The 15,061-nt window shown below is 44.5% G+C and overlaps 1 protein-coding gene across 1 annotated transcript in view; it reads left to right on the plus strand.

Moving 5' to 3' along the window:
• The window catches only part of THEMIS (thymocyte selection associated), a 96,863-nt gene that overhangs the window by 52,188 nt on the left and 29,614 nt on the right, over nucleotides 1-15,061 (plus strand). Inside the window, exon 5 of the mRNA XM_063441163.1 lies at nucleotides 1,022-1,145. Within this exon, the coding sequence (XP_063297233.1) occupies nucleotides 1,022-1,145 (124 nt within the window). The remainder of the gene's footprint in view (nucleotides 1-1,021; nucleotides 1,146-15,061) is intronic.

Raw genomic sequence — 15,061 nt, forward strand, 5'->3', positions numbered from 1 at the left:
GGCAGTGAGCTGGACAGTGGCCTGTCTACCCCTAATTATTTAATTTTCATCCCTCACCCAATGGCCACTTATGGGGGGAAGGGTGGGGTACGACATGTTCCAGGCCACCCTTACATTTTATTTAGTTGCCACTGGTTGCTCATTATTTGGTAATGTTGACTTCCATGAGCTTTTTTTTTTTTCGTTTCTAGTCATTAAAAAGGCAGATAAATGTGCTTTGATGCACATATAACAGTGGTTTTATCTTGGAGTGCTGATCTGTTTATCGAGTTTGGAATTTCATCTGGCATTAGTTCCTACCGAAATTAAAAACGAATTAGAAACAGGCAAAAAAATTACCAAAAACAGTTGATGATTACCTACTGGTTTTTTTTTTTTTTGCCTATAGAATTATATCGAGGCCTTAATTTGTTAAAATTCTATATTTTGTATATACCTTTCTATGAACTTTTAAACAAAGACAAAAGTGCTAGAGTTAAATCGTTGTGTATTCTGGATCATTATTTATATTTTGTGTGAGATGCACTATTTTAAGTTCTTGAGGACCAAAGGTTTGTAAATGTTCTAAGACATATTTGAAAGTTTCTCTCCATTACCTCCTCATCGTTCCTTCCTCAATTATCCATCATTAGTTGAGAGAAATACCTGTACTGGGCTACAGCTTTAATGAGCTTGTCACAAAGCAAGGCAATCTTACTGTCAGGGAGATTAATATTGTTTAAAAAATAACTCATGCCACAGGACGTGATAGACTGGTGGGTATGTTTCGTTCCCTGAAGTATTAATTGTAACAGTGTTCTGTCTGTGGTTTTCTTTTTAAAGTGTCCAACAGAATACTATAGATGCTAATGTGGCTTTGTGCAAAACATGTTATTTTATAATTTCAACTTGCTGTGCTAGCTGAGTTGTGTTAATGCACAGTTTTACAACTTTCAATCCAAGGTCTGTTCTTGCAAGGTAAAATCTTGTTCAAAATATTTGTTTTTTGTAAAATAATCTCAAATTGTCTTTTACATTTTAGCCTCGTTCTTTTAATCAAGTTACGGAAGTTGTATGTTCATTGCAAGAGAAAATTAATGACGAGACCTTGCAGCAAAGCACTGAGAAAGATATTTCTACCACAACAAGCAGCAATACCGAGACAGGTAACATATTCTATATACTCTATGCCACCAGGCTGTCACCTTATGCCTTGCAACACTAGGCATCTGACTTGCTGTCTGCCCCTGTCGCACCTCTGATCTGAGACACAAAGAGTTTTACACACAGCTCCTGGCTTCTCCCACTGTAGCGATGAATGACGTCACTACAGAGTGGGCTATGAGGGAGCTGTTTTTGTTGAACTATTGCCAGTTGCTACTCCCTCACGCCACCACATGTGGCCCTTCTAGCAAGTAAGTGATAGGCCTATCTCATATCATATGTGTGTGCACTACAGAAGTACTGGCAATGCATAGCCCAGCATTTCATTAAGCTGCCATCTGTGTCAGTAATTGTGTCTGTATGACTGTGACTGTGTGTGTGTGTGTATGCTTGTCTGTATGAGGGTGTGTATGTGCATGTACATGCGTGTGCATGTTTTTTGAGTGTGTGTATGTGTATCTGTACCATAAGGTGTATGTATGAGTGTGTGTCTGTATGAGTATATGTATGTTTCTGAATGAATGTGTCTCTATGACTGAGTATGTGTGTCTGTACGAATGTGTGAATGCATGTCTGTAAGAGTTTGTGTGTATGTGTGTTTTTGAATATATGCACATGTGTCTGTATACAGTGCCTTGCAAAGTATTCACCCCCTTGACTTTTTACCCATTTTGTTACATTACAGCCTTAAGATCAATGTTTTATTAATCTGAATTTTATGTGATGGATCAGAACATAACAGTCTAAGTTGGTGAAGTGACATGAGAAAAATATATACATAAAACTATTTTTTAGAAATAGAAAGCAGAAAATTGGCATGTGCGTATGTATTCACCCCCTTTGTTATGAAGCCCATAAAAAGCTCTGGAGCAACCAATTACCTTCAGAAGTCACATAATTAGTGAAATGATGTCCACCTGTGTGCAATCTAAGTGTCACATGATCTGCAGGGCCGGACTGGGAGAAAAATTCGGCCCGGGCATTTTTTTATCCCAGCGGCCCACTAAGAAGGGGGCGGGTCAGAGGAGGTGTGTTTTGTCATCACTAATGACAAGCACGCCCCCTCTCAAAGTGAGCATGTTGGTTCAATGCTCTTCCAGGGCAGACCATGCGCAGAGCTCTGCTGAAGAGCTCTAGCATGAGAAAAAAAAACCTGTATTTGTTCTGCACAGTGCAAGCAAATTTAATAACATGCTTGCACTGTGTTTCCTTGCAACTTGTCTCTGGTGTCTCTATAACTGGATACCAGGAGACAAAAATGCCAGGAAAGAGTATTGTGCATGTGTTTGGAGTCTGCTTGTGGTATTGCGTGTGTGTAGAGTGAGCTGATTGTGGTGTGGTATTATGTAATAAGGTTAGTTTTAGACATGTTGTGCCTGTGGTGTAATGTGATGCATATGTGGCTAGGGGCTGTAGAGAATGTATGTAAAGGGGATGCAGCATGTGTGCAAACAGGCTATAGAGTGTGTGTATAGGTGATGTAGTGTTTGTAGAAAGTGTGTGTTTAGGGGTGTAGTATGTGTTTGCTTACAAGGAATCTAGTGTGTGTGTGTGTGTGTGTGTGTGTATAGGGGATTCAGAGTGTGTATGTTAAGAGTGTAGTGTGTGTGTGTGTGTGTGTGTGTATGTGTATAGGAGTCTAGTGTGTGTTTGAAGGACCCAGAATGTGTAGGAGATCTAGTGAGTGTGTGTTTATAACGTATTCAGAGTGTATATAGGGATCTAGTGTTTATATGTGTGTAGATGATCCAGAGTTGGGTAAGGGATCTAGTGTGTGTCTGGAATGTAATGTGTTTAGGGGTGCAGTATGTGTGAGGGGTGCTGTGTGTGTGTGTGTGTGTATGTATATATATGTGTGTGTTTGGAACTATTGTGTATGTGTGTGGTGCAGTGTGTTGGGGGGGTTCTGTGTGTATGTGAGGGGTGCAGTATGTGTGCGTGCTGAGTGTGATGGGTGTGAGTGCTGTGTATGATGTGGGTGAGAGTGCTGTGTATGATGGGTGTGAGAGTGCTGTGTATGCTGTGGGTGAGAGTGCTGTGGGTGAGAGTGCTGTGGGTGAGAGTGCTGGGGGTGAGAGTGCTGGGTGTGAGAGTGCTGAGTGTGATGGGTGTGAGAGTGCTGAGTGTGATGGGTGTGAGAGTGCTGAGTGTGATGGGTGTGAGTGATGGGTGTGATGGGTGTGAGTGATGGGTGTGAGAGTGCTGAGTGTGATGGGTGTGAGTGATGTATAAATGTTAGAATGGATTTTGTGTGTGGGGGGGGGGTAAACAAATAAAATAACAGGCATTATGTCCCCCCCTCCCTTCTTACCTTTAGCCTGGGAGGGGGGGACTGGTACCTGGGACTGGGAGGCAGAGTGGCAGTGTTCCCTGGTGGTCCTCGTGGTCAGTGAACTCTAGCCTGCGGGCTAGAGCTCACTCTCTCGAGATCCGGTCGTTGCCATGGCAACGCTCCGGATCTCGCGAGAGGAACCCGGAGGAGCTGCAAGTTAGAGCTCCGCCGGGTCCTAACTCCGTGCAGGCTGTCTCCCTCCCTCTCTCTCCCCGCCGGCGGCCGCATTGGATAGCATGTGGGCCGGTGAGGGAGATCTTTGATCTCCCCACCGGCCCGACATGGAATACAGCGGGGCCGGCGCTCGGATAGTGCCGGCCCTGCATAAACCGGCAGGGGAAGTTACTGCGCATGAGCGTCCAGTAACGTGGCAAAAAAATTCCCAGCTCCGCAGAGGCTGTCCTAGTGTCAGGATCGGGACAGGGATCCAACACGCAGAGTACAAAGAGTGGAAAGGTACGTATACCGGGCCTTAGAATGGCCGGACTAACGTACCGAGAGTAATAGAGAATAGTCAGAGACAGGCCGAGGTCGAGGGAACGAGAAGACAGATAAGCGAGAGACAAGCCGGGTCAAGGGATAACAGAGATAAGCAGGGTAGTACAACAAGCCGAGTCAAAACCAATAGAGCAAACTAGAATACCAGAGCACTGAGTGACTAGACAAGCTAGAACCACGACAGGGCAATGAGCTGAAGTGAGAAGTAAGCTTAAATACCCTGGCTCCGGATGGTAGACACGCCTCTGACAAGTACCGATTGGATATCGGACACTTGAGTGGCAGGTCGCTCGTGATAGCGTCATGACGTCACGTATTGAGCGTCCCGCTAGAAAAGGACGTGGATTCCTCGCGGTCGGTGTTTAAGTGACTGGATGAACCGCGAGGAACGAAGGAAACAGCTCGTTTGGACGGATAAACTACTAAGTCTCTACCTCTTTTAGAGGTAGAGACCTCAGGTACCCTGACAGTACCCCCCCTCTCAGATACGCCCACCGGGCGGAAGGAACCGGGACGAGATGGGAAGCGGAGGTGAAATGCTCTGCGAAGGCGAGAAGCATGAACGTCCTCCTGAGGTACCCAACTTCTCTCCTCAGGACCATATCCCCTCCAGTTGACCAGATATTGCAATTTTCCCCTTGAAATTCTGGAATCAATGATGGAGCTGACCTCGTACTCCTCCCGACCCTCCACCTGAACAGGACGGGGTGAGGAAACCTTAGAGGAGAATTTGTTGCAAATAAGAGGTTTCAACAAGGAGACATGAAAAGAGTTAGGAATGCGTAAGGCAGGTGGCAGAGCAAGGCGATACGCAACCGGGTTGATACGAGTGAGAACCCTGTAAGGACCTATGTAGCGAGGAGCAAATTTCATAGATGGAACTTTTAGGCGAATATTCTTAGTACTCAGCTGTCAGGATCGGGACAGGGATCCAACACGCAGAGTACAAAGAGTGGAAAGGTACGTATACCGGGCCTTAGAATGGCCGGACTAACGTACCGAGAGTAATAGAGAATAGTCAGAGACAAGCCGAGGTCGAGGGAACGAGAAGACAGATAAGCGAGAGACAAGCCGGGTCAAGGGATAACAGAGATAAGCAGGGTAGAACAACAAGCCGAGTCAAAACCAATAGAGCAAACTAGAATACCAGAGCACTGAGTGACTAGACAAGCTAGAACCACGACAGGGCAATGAGCTGAAGTGAGAAGTAAGCTTAAATACCCTGGCTCCGGATGGTAGACACGCCTCTGGCAAGTACCGATTGGATATCGGACACTTGAGTGGCAGGTCGCTCGTGATAGCGTCATGACGTCACGTATTGAGCGTCCCGCTAGAAAAGGACGTGGATTCCTCGCGGTCGGTGTTTAAGTGACTGGATGAACCGCGAGGAACGAAGGAAACAGCTCGTTTGGACGGATAAACTACTAAGTCTCTACCTCTTTTAGAGGTAGAGACCTCAGGTACCCTGACAGTACCCCCCCTCTCAGATACGCCCACCGGGCGGAAGGAACCGGGACGAGATGGGAAGCGGAGGTGAAATGCTCTGCGAAGGCGAGAAGCATGAACGTCCTCCTGAGGTACCCAACTTCTCTCCTCAGGACCATATCCCCTCCAGTTGACCAGATATTGCAATTTTCCCCTTGAAATTCTGGAATCAATGATGGAGCTGACCTCGTACTCCTCCCGACCCTCCACCTGAACAGGACGGGGTGAGGAAACCTTAGAGGAGAATTTGTTGCAAATAAGAGGTTTCAACAAGGAGACATGAAAAGAGTTAGGAATGCGTAAGGCAGGTGGCAGAGCAAGGCGATACGCAACCGGGTTGATACGAGTGAGAACCCTGTAAGGACCTATGTAGCGAGGAGCAAATTTCATAGATGGAACTTTTAGGCGAATATTCTTAGTACTCAGCCACACCCTATCCCCAGGAACAAAAACAGGAGCCGCTCTTCTATGCTTGTCAGCGTGTTTCTTGAACAACGAGGAATTATGTAACAGAATTTGTCGAGTCTGATCCCATAATTTTTTCAGGTTGGCGACATGATCATCAACCGACGGTATCCCCTGAGAAGAGGAAACCGAAGGAAAAATTGAAGGATGAAAGCCATAGTTCATGAAGAAAGGGCTAGAGCGAGTTGAATCACAAACAAGGTTATTGTGTGCGAACTCCGCCCAAGGAATCAAACCGACCCAATCGTCCTGGTGTTCGGAAACAAAGCAACGTAGATACTGCTCGATCTTTTGATTGGTACGTTCAGCAGCTCCGTTAGACTGAGGGTGATAGGCAGAGGAGAAGTTCAATTTGATACCCATTTGAGAACAAAAGGATCTCCAGAAACGTGAGACAAATTGAGAACCTCTATCAGAAACAATCTCCGAAGGGATCCCATGTAGGCGAAAAACTTCTCTCGCAAAAATCTCTGCCAATTCAGGAGAAGTCGGAAGTTTAGGTAATGGCACGAAATGGGCCATCTTAGTAAATCTATCCACCACCGTGAGAATAACAGTCTGTCTCTTGGAAGCAGGCAAATCTACGATAAAGTCTATGGACAAACAGGACCAAGGTTTCTCAGGAATGTCCAAGGGGTGTAACAGGCCACAAGGAGATGTATGAGGTTGTTTAGTCTTGGCACAAGTCTCACAGGCTGCGACGAACTCCTCAATATCTCTTCGTAGTGAAGGCCACCAGAAATCCTTGGATATCAGAGAGTATGTCTTGCGAATACCAGGATGGCCAGCTACTTTACTTTCGTGAAAACATTGTAAGAGCTCCAGTTGGAGTTCAGGAGGGACAAAGTTTCTTCCCTCAGGAGTGTTACCAGGTGCCAGATGTTGTGACTTCAAGATCTGGTCAAGTAGCGGAGAGTGGATTTTGAGACTGGTATTAGCAATAATATTGCATTTGGGTACAATGGAGGACAAAAGTGGTTCAACTGAAGCAGAAGGCTCATATTGGCGAGATAGTGCATCGGCTTTAGAATTTTTTGACCCAGGTCTGTAAGTCAGAACGTAATTGAAATGGGTAAGAAATAACGACCAACGAGCCTGCCTGGAGGACAAACGCTTGGCCTCTCCGATATAAGACAAATTTTTGTGGTCCGTTAGAATGGTAACAGGATGTAATGTACCTTCTAATAAATGTCTCCACTCTTTCAACGCCTTGATAACCGCTAGTAATTCTCTGTCACCAATGTCATATCTGCTCTCTGTACCAGACAATTTTTTAGAGAAAAATCCACATGGATGTAATGGTTTATCAACACCCAACCTTTGAGATAGGACAGCACCTAAACCAGTCTCTGATGCGTCTACCTCAAGTAGAAAAGGCAGGGAAGTGTCGGGGTGAACTAAAATTGGAGCGGAAGCGAAAAGCTCCTTGAGAGTTTTGAACGCAAGAAGAGCTTCAGTAGTCCAATTCTTAGTATCAGCCCCCTGTTTGGTCATATTGGTGATAGGTGCGATAATTGAAGAATAACCCTTAATAAAGCGCCTATAATAATTAGAAAAACCAATAAATCTCTGTACGGCTTTAAGACCTTTGGGTAAAGGCCACTCTAGAATGGACTGGAGCTTATCCGGATCCATCTTAAATCCTTCCCCAGAGATCACATAGCCGAGAAAGGTTACCCGGGTTTGATCAAAGCTACATTTCTCCAACTTGCAGTACAAGCCATGCTGGAGAAGCTTGTGCAAAACCCTCCTGACTTGCTTGTGATGAGTCTCAATCTCACTAGAATGTATGAGTATATCATCTAGGTATACAATGACGCAATCTTGCTGAAATTCCCTAAGAACCTCATTTATCAGATCCTGGAATACAGCTGGTGCATTGCATAACCCAAAAGGCATAACTGTATATTCATAGTGGCCATATCGAGTATTGAATGCCGTCATCCACTCATGTCCCTGCTGGATTCTCACCAAGTTATATGCCCCTCTGAGATCTAACTTTTTTTTTTTTTAGTATAAATTCTTTTATTTAATTTCTTACACACATACATTTAACACTATGACTACATAAGTCCAATACTGTTTTAACATAATTAGCACATTTAACACATTTACATAATACAAAATACAAAATACAAACACAATACAGTGTTATCTGCCGGGTCAGGCATTGAGAGGGGATATATCATTAACTCATAGCTCTAATTCTTTCTGAGCTCAGGTAAATCCTAATATGCTTTATGGCTGATTTTCAGTTTTGTTGAGCCACCCTTGCCATAGGTCTCTCCTTTTGGGGGCATTCAAATATGGGATGCTCAGATCTCTCTCCATCATTGTCTGAAGACGGATTTGGTCCTTAATCGTATCCCAATTGATCGTTTGGTTTGATTTCCAATTCCGTGCTAAGACAATTTTGAATGCAATAAAGCAGTGAATAACAAAGCATCTGATACTATAGACCATCTTTGGCCAGTGCATGTGTAGCAAGACTATCTCAGGTTTCATTTCTAACTCTATTCCGGTTATCTCTTTTATGAATCTTAGCATTCTCTTTATAGAGCTCTGGATTTTTGAACAACTCCACCAGATATGGATAAATGAGCCTACTTCTTTATCGCATCTCCAACATTTAGAAGATACCCCTGGGTACATCTGGGACAGCTTACTGGGGACTAGATACCATCTATAGATGACCTTATAGTAAGATTCTAATAGATTTAAGCATTGGACCTGTCGACGAGTAATATTTATGGCTTTACACCACTCATCCTGATCTAACGGACATTTCAGATCACTCTCCCATTTAGTTTTCTGAGGGAAGCTAACCACTTCATTCAAGTTTCTTATAGCTACTATTGCTTTAGCTAGGACTTTTGGTACATTCTGGTTTGAGAAAATGTTTTTTATCATCATATACGCTTTTCCAAGATCTTTGCTAAGGTGTTTCTGCAGGAAATATTTAAGTCTCAGGTACGTAAATACTTCTGAGATCTAACTTGGTGAAAATTGTAGAGCCCTTCAAACGATCGAAGAGTTCGGTGATCAAGGGAATCGGGTAGGCATTTTTAATGGTTATCTTATTTAGGCCTCGATAATCAATACAAGGTCTTAAAGAACCATCCTTCTTTTTAACAAAAAAAAATCCAGCCCCGGCAGGAGAGGAGGACCTCCTAATGAATCCCTTGTCTAAATTTTCGTGAATATACTCCTCTAGAACTGAGTTCTCTTTCGTAGATAACGGGTATACATGACCTCTGGGCGGCATGGTACCAGGGAGTAGGTTAATTTTGCAATCAAAGGGCCTGTGTGGGGGTAAGGTATCGGCTTTCTTTTTGTCAAATACTGCCTTTAAATCTAGATACTGAGACGGGATTTGTGTCTCTGTAGGATTGTCAGAGTTAGCCGAGGTGTTGGTTAAGCAGAGAGGTGAGACCTTCCGCAAGCATTTCTCTTGACAATTCTGTCCCCATGAAACTATCTCCCCTGACTCCCAATTAATAATAGGGTTATGTCTCCTCAACCAGGAGTACCCCAGGACTATGGGAATAGACGGAGAAGAAATGAGCAGTAAGGATATGTCCTCTCTATGTAGGATGCCAGCAGTTAAGTTAATCGGTATGGTCTCACGGAAAATAACAGGCTCAAGTAACGGTCTACCATCGATGGCCTCAACAGCCAGTGGTGTCTCTTTTAACTGGGATGGAATAGCATGCTTGGCAGCAAAACCCTGATCTATAAAGCTCTCAGCAGCTCCAGAATCGATTAGTGCCATAGTCTTAACTACTCCCTTTTCCCACTTTAAAGAAACGGGTAACAGAAGCCTGAACTCTTTGTAGTTGTGAATAGAGGACAAAGTAGAAACACCCAAGGCCTGTCCTCTAGAGAAACTTAGGTGCGAGCGTTTCCCGAACGATTAGGACAATTTAGGCGTAAATGACCTCTGACTCCACAATACATACATAAACCCTCCCTTCTTCTGTACTGTCTCTCCCTCTCTGTGAGATGAGTACTGCCTATCTGCATAGGTTCAGAAATACGTAAGTCCTCGAACTCAGAATTTTGAAAAGTAGGCGCTAGTTTAAAGGAGGGTCTACGGGTCCTATCTCGAGTGTTCTGCCTCTCTCTTAGGCGTTCATCAATACGAGATATAAAAGAAATTAAATCCTCCAAATTCTCAGGGAGTTCTCTAGTAGCGACCTCGTCAAGAATTACATCTGATAACCCATTCAGAAACACATCTATATAAGCCTGTTCGTTCCACTTAACTTCTGCCGCCAAGGACCTGAACTCTAGTGCATAATCCACAAGTGTTCGATCGTCCTGTCTAAGGCGCAACAGTAATCTAGCTGCATTGACCTTTCTACCAGGGGGGTCAAAAGTTCTTCTAAACGCAGCTACAAAGGCATTATAATTATAGACTAGTGGATTATCATTCTCCCACAAAGGGTTGGCCCATCTCAGAGCTTTCTCAATGAGTAAAGTAATAACAAATCCAACCTTCGCTCTATCTGTAGGATAAGAGCGGGGTTGTAATTCGAAATGGATGCTAATCTGGTTCAGAAAGCCACGACACTTCTCCGGTGCCCCGCCATAACGTACTGGTGGGGTAATACGGGAAGAAGCACCTACAGTGGCTACCTCTAGACCTGAGACTGCAGGAGAAATAGAAGGAGTACGTGTCTCCTCAGGTGGGTTACTAGCACGAGACAAAAGTGCCTGTAGTGCTAGAGCCATCTGATCCATCCTATGCTCCATGGCGTCAAACCTGGGATCAGAAGAACCAAGCTGACTGTTTGTACCTGCAGGATCCATTGGCCCTGTCGTAATGTCAGGATCGGGACAGGGATCCAACACGCAGAGTACAAAGAGTGGAAAGGTACGTATACCGGGCCTTAGAATGGCCGGACTAACGTACCGAGAGTAATAGAGAATAGTCAGAGACAAGCCGAGGTCGAGGGAACGAGAAGACAGATAAGCGAGAGACAAGCCGGGTCAAGGGATAACAGAGATAAGCAGGGTAGAACAACAAGCCGAGTCAAAACCAATAGAGCAAACTAGAATACCAGAGCACTGAGTGACTAGACAAGCTAGAACCACGACAGGGCAATGAGCTGAAGTGAGAAGTAAGCTTAAATACCCTGGCTCCGGATGGTAGACACGCCTCTGGCAAGTACCGATTGGATATCGGACACTTGAGTGGCAGGTCGCTCGTGATAGCGTCATGACGTCACGTATTGAGCGTCCCGCTAGAAAAGGACGTGGATTCCTCGCGGTCGGTGTTTAAGTGACTGGATGAACCGCGAGGAACGAAGGAAACAGCTCGTTTGGACGGATAAACTACTAAGTCTCTACCTCTTTTAGAGGTAGAGACCTCAGGTACCCTGACATCAGCCACACCCTATCCCCAGGAACAAAAACAGGAGCCGCTCTTCTATGCTTGTCAGCGTGTTTCTTGAACAACGAGGAATTATGTAACAGAATTTGCCGAGTCTGATCCCATAATTTCTTCAGGTTGGCGACATGATCATCAACCGACGGTATCCCCTGAGAAGAGGAAACCGAAGGAAAAATTGAAGGATGAAAGCCATAGTTCATGAAGAAAGGGCTAGAGCGAGTTGAATCACAAACAAGGTTATTGTGTGCGAACTCCGCCCAAGGAATCAAACCGACCCAATCGTCCTGGTGTTCGGAAACAAAGCAACGTAGATACTGCTCGATCTTTTGATTGGTACGTTCAGCAGCTCCGTTAGACTGAGGGTGATAGGCAGAGGAGAAGTTCAATTTGATACCCATTTGAGAACAAAAGGATCTCCAGAAACGTGAGACAAATTGAGAACCTCTATCAGAAACAATCTCCGAAGGGATCCCATGTAGGCGAAAAACTTCTCTCGCAAAAATCTCTGCCAATTCAGGAGAAGTCAGAAGTTTAGGTAATGGCACGAAATGGGCCATCTTAGTAAATCTATCCACCACCGTGAGAATAACAGTCTGTCTCTTGGAAGCAGGCAAATCTACGATAAAGTCTATGGACAAACAGGACCAAGGTTTCTCAGGAATGTCCAAGGGGTGTAACAGACCACAAGGAGATGTATGAGGTTGTTTAGTCTTGGCACAAGTCTCACAGGCTGCGACGAACTCCTCAATATCTCTTCGTAGTGAAGACCACCAGAAATCCTTGGATATCAGAGAGTATGTCTTGCGAATACCAGGATGGCCAGCTACTTTACTTTCGTGAAAACATTGTAAGAGCTCCAGTTGGAGTTCAGGAGGGACAAAGTTTCTTCCCTCAGGAGTGTTACCGGGTGCCAGATGTTGTGACTTCAAGATCTGGTCAAGTAGCGGAGAGTGGATTTTGAGACTGGTATTAGCAATAATATTGCATTTGGGTACAATGGAGGACAAAAGTGGTTCAACTGAAGCAGAAGGCTCATATTGGCGAGATAGTGCATCGGCTTTAGAATTTTTTGACCCAGGTCTGTAAGTCAGAACGTAATTGAAATGGGTAAGAAATAACGACCAACGAGCCTGCCTGGAGGACAAACGCTTGGCCTCTCCGATATAAGACAAATTTTTGTGGTCCGTTAGAATGGTAACAGGATGTAATGTACCTTCTAATAAATGTCTCCACTCTTTCAACGCCTTGATAACCGCTAGTAATTCTCTGTCACCAATGTCATATCTGCTCTCTGTACCAGACAATTTTTTAGAGAAAAATCCACATGGATGTAATGGTTTATCAACACCCAACCTTTGAGATAGGACAGCACCTAAACCAGTCTCTGATGCGTCTACCTCAAGTAGAAAAGGCAGGGAAGTGTCGGGGTGAACTAAAATTGGAGCGGAAGCGAAAAGCTCCTTGAGAGTTTTGAACGCAAGAAGAGCTTCAGTAGTCCAATTCTTAGTATCAGCCCCCTGTTTGGTCATATTGGTGATAGGTGCGATAATTGAAGAATAACCCTTAATAAAGCGCCTATAATAATTAGAAAAACCAATAAATCTCTGTACGGCTTTAAGACCTTTGGGTAAAGGCCACTCTAGAATGGACTGGAGCTTATCCGGATCCATCTTAAATCCCTCCCCAGAGATCACATAGCCGAGAAAGGTTACCTGGGTTTGATCAAAGCTACATTTCTCCAACTTGCAGTACAAGCCATGCTGGAGAAGCTTGTGCAAAACCCTCCTGACTTGCTTGTGATGAATCTCAATCTCACTAGAATGTATGAGTATATCATCTAGGTATACAATGACGCAATCTTGCTGAAATTCCCTAAGAACCTCATTTATCAGATCCTGGAATACAGCTGGTGCATTGCATAACCCAAAAGGCATAACTGTATATTCATAGTGGCCATATCGAGTATTGAATGCCGTCATCCACTCATGTCCCTGCTGGATTCTCACCAAGTTATATGCCCCTCTGAGATCTAACTTGGTGAAAATTGTAGAGCCCTTCAAACGATCGAAGAGTTCGGTGATCAAGGGAATCGGGTAGGCATTTTTAATGGTTATCTTATTTAGGCCTCGATAATCAATACAAGGTCTTAAAGAACCATCCTTCTTTTTAACAAAAAAAAATCCAGCCCCGGCAGGAGAGGAGGACCTCCTAATGAATCCCTTGTCTAAATTTTCGTGAATATACTCCTCTAGAACTGAGTTCTCTTTCGTAGATAACGGGTATACATGACCTCTGGGCGGCATGGTACCAGGGAGTAGGTTAATTTTGCAATCAAAGGACCTGTGTGGGGGTAAGGTATCGGCTTTCTTTTTGTCAAATACTGCCTTTAAATCTAGATACTGAGACGGGATTTGTGTCTCTGTAGGATTGTCAGAGTTAGCCGAGGTGTTGGTTAAGCAGAGAGGTGAGACCTTCCGCAAGCATTTCTCTTGACAATTCTGTCCCCATGAAACTATCTCCCCTGACTCCCAATTAATAATAGGGTTATGTCTCCTCAACCAGGAGTACCCCAGGACTATGGGAATAGACGGAGAAGAAATGAGCAGTAAGGATATGTCCTCTCTATGTAGGATGCCAGCAGTTAAGTTAATCGGTATGGTCTCACGGAAAATAACAGGCTCAAGTAACGGTCTACCATCGATGGCCTCAACAGCCAGTGGTGTCTCTTTTAACTGGGATGGAATAGCATGCTTGGCAGCAAAACCCTGATCTATAAAGCTCTCAGCAGCTCCAGAATCGATTAGTGCCATAGTCTTAACTACTCCCTTTTCCCACTTTAAAGAAACGGGTAACAGAAGCCTGAACTCTTTGTAGTTGTGAATAGAGGACAAAGTAGAAACACCCAAGGCCTGTCCTCTAGAGAAACTTAGGTGCGAGCGTTTCCCGAACGATTAGGACAATTTAGGCGTAAATGACCTCTGACTCCACAATACATACATAAACCCTCCCTTCTTCTGTACTGTCTCTCCCTCTCTGTGAGATGAGTACTGCCTATCTGCATAGGTTCAGAAATACGTAAGTCCTCGAACTCAGAATTTTGAAAAGTAGGCGCTAGTTTAAAGGAGGGTCTACGGGTCCTATCTCGAGTGTTCTGCCTCTCTCTTAGGCGTTCATCAATACGAGATATAAAAGAAATTAAATCCTCCAAATTCTCAGGGAGTTCTCTAGTAGCGACCTCGTCAAGAATTACATCTGATAACCCATTCAGAAACACATCTATATAAGCCTGTTCGTTCCACTTAACTTCTGCCGCCAAGGACCTGAACTCTAGTGCATAATCCACAAGTGTTCGATCGTCCTGTCTAAGGCGCAACAGTAATCTAGCTGCATTGACCTTTCTACCAGGAGGGTCAAAAGTTCTTCTAAACGCAGCTACAAAGGCATTATAATTATAGACTAGTGGATTATCATTCTCCCACAAAGGATTGGCCCATCTCAGAGCTTTCTCAATGAGTAAAGTAATAACAAATCCAACCTTCGCTCTATCTGTAGGATAAGAGCGGGGTTGTAATTCGAAATGGATGCTAATCTGGTTCAGAAAGCCACGACACTTCTCCGGTGCCCCGCCATAACGTACTGGTGGGGTAATACGGGAAGAAGCACCTACAGTGGCTACCTCTAGACCTGAGACTGCAGGAGAAATAGAAGGAGTACGTGTCTCCTCAGGTGGGTTACTAGCACGA

This window comes from Pelobates fuscus, chromosome 2 (genome assembly GCF_036172605.1).
Source record: "Pelobates fuscus isolate aPelFus1 chromosome 2, aPelFus1.pri, whole genome shotgun sequence".
NCBI lineage: Eukaryota > Metazoa > Chordata > Amphibia > Anura > Pelobatidae > Pelobates > Pelobates fuscus.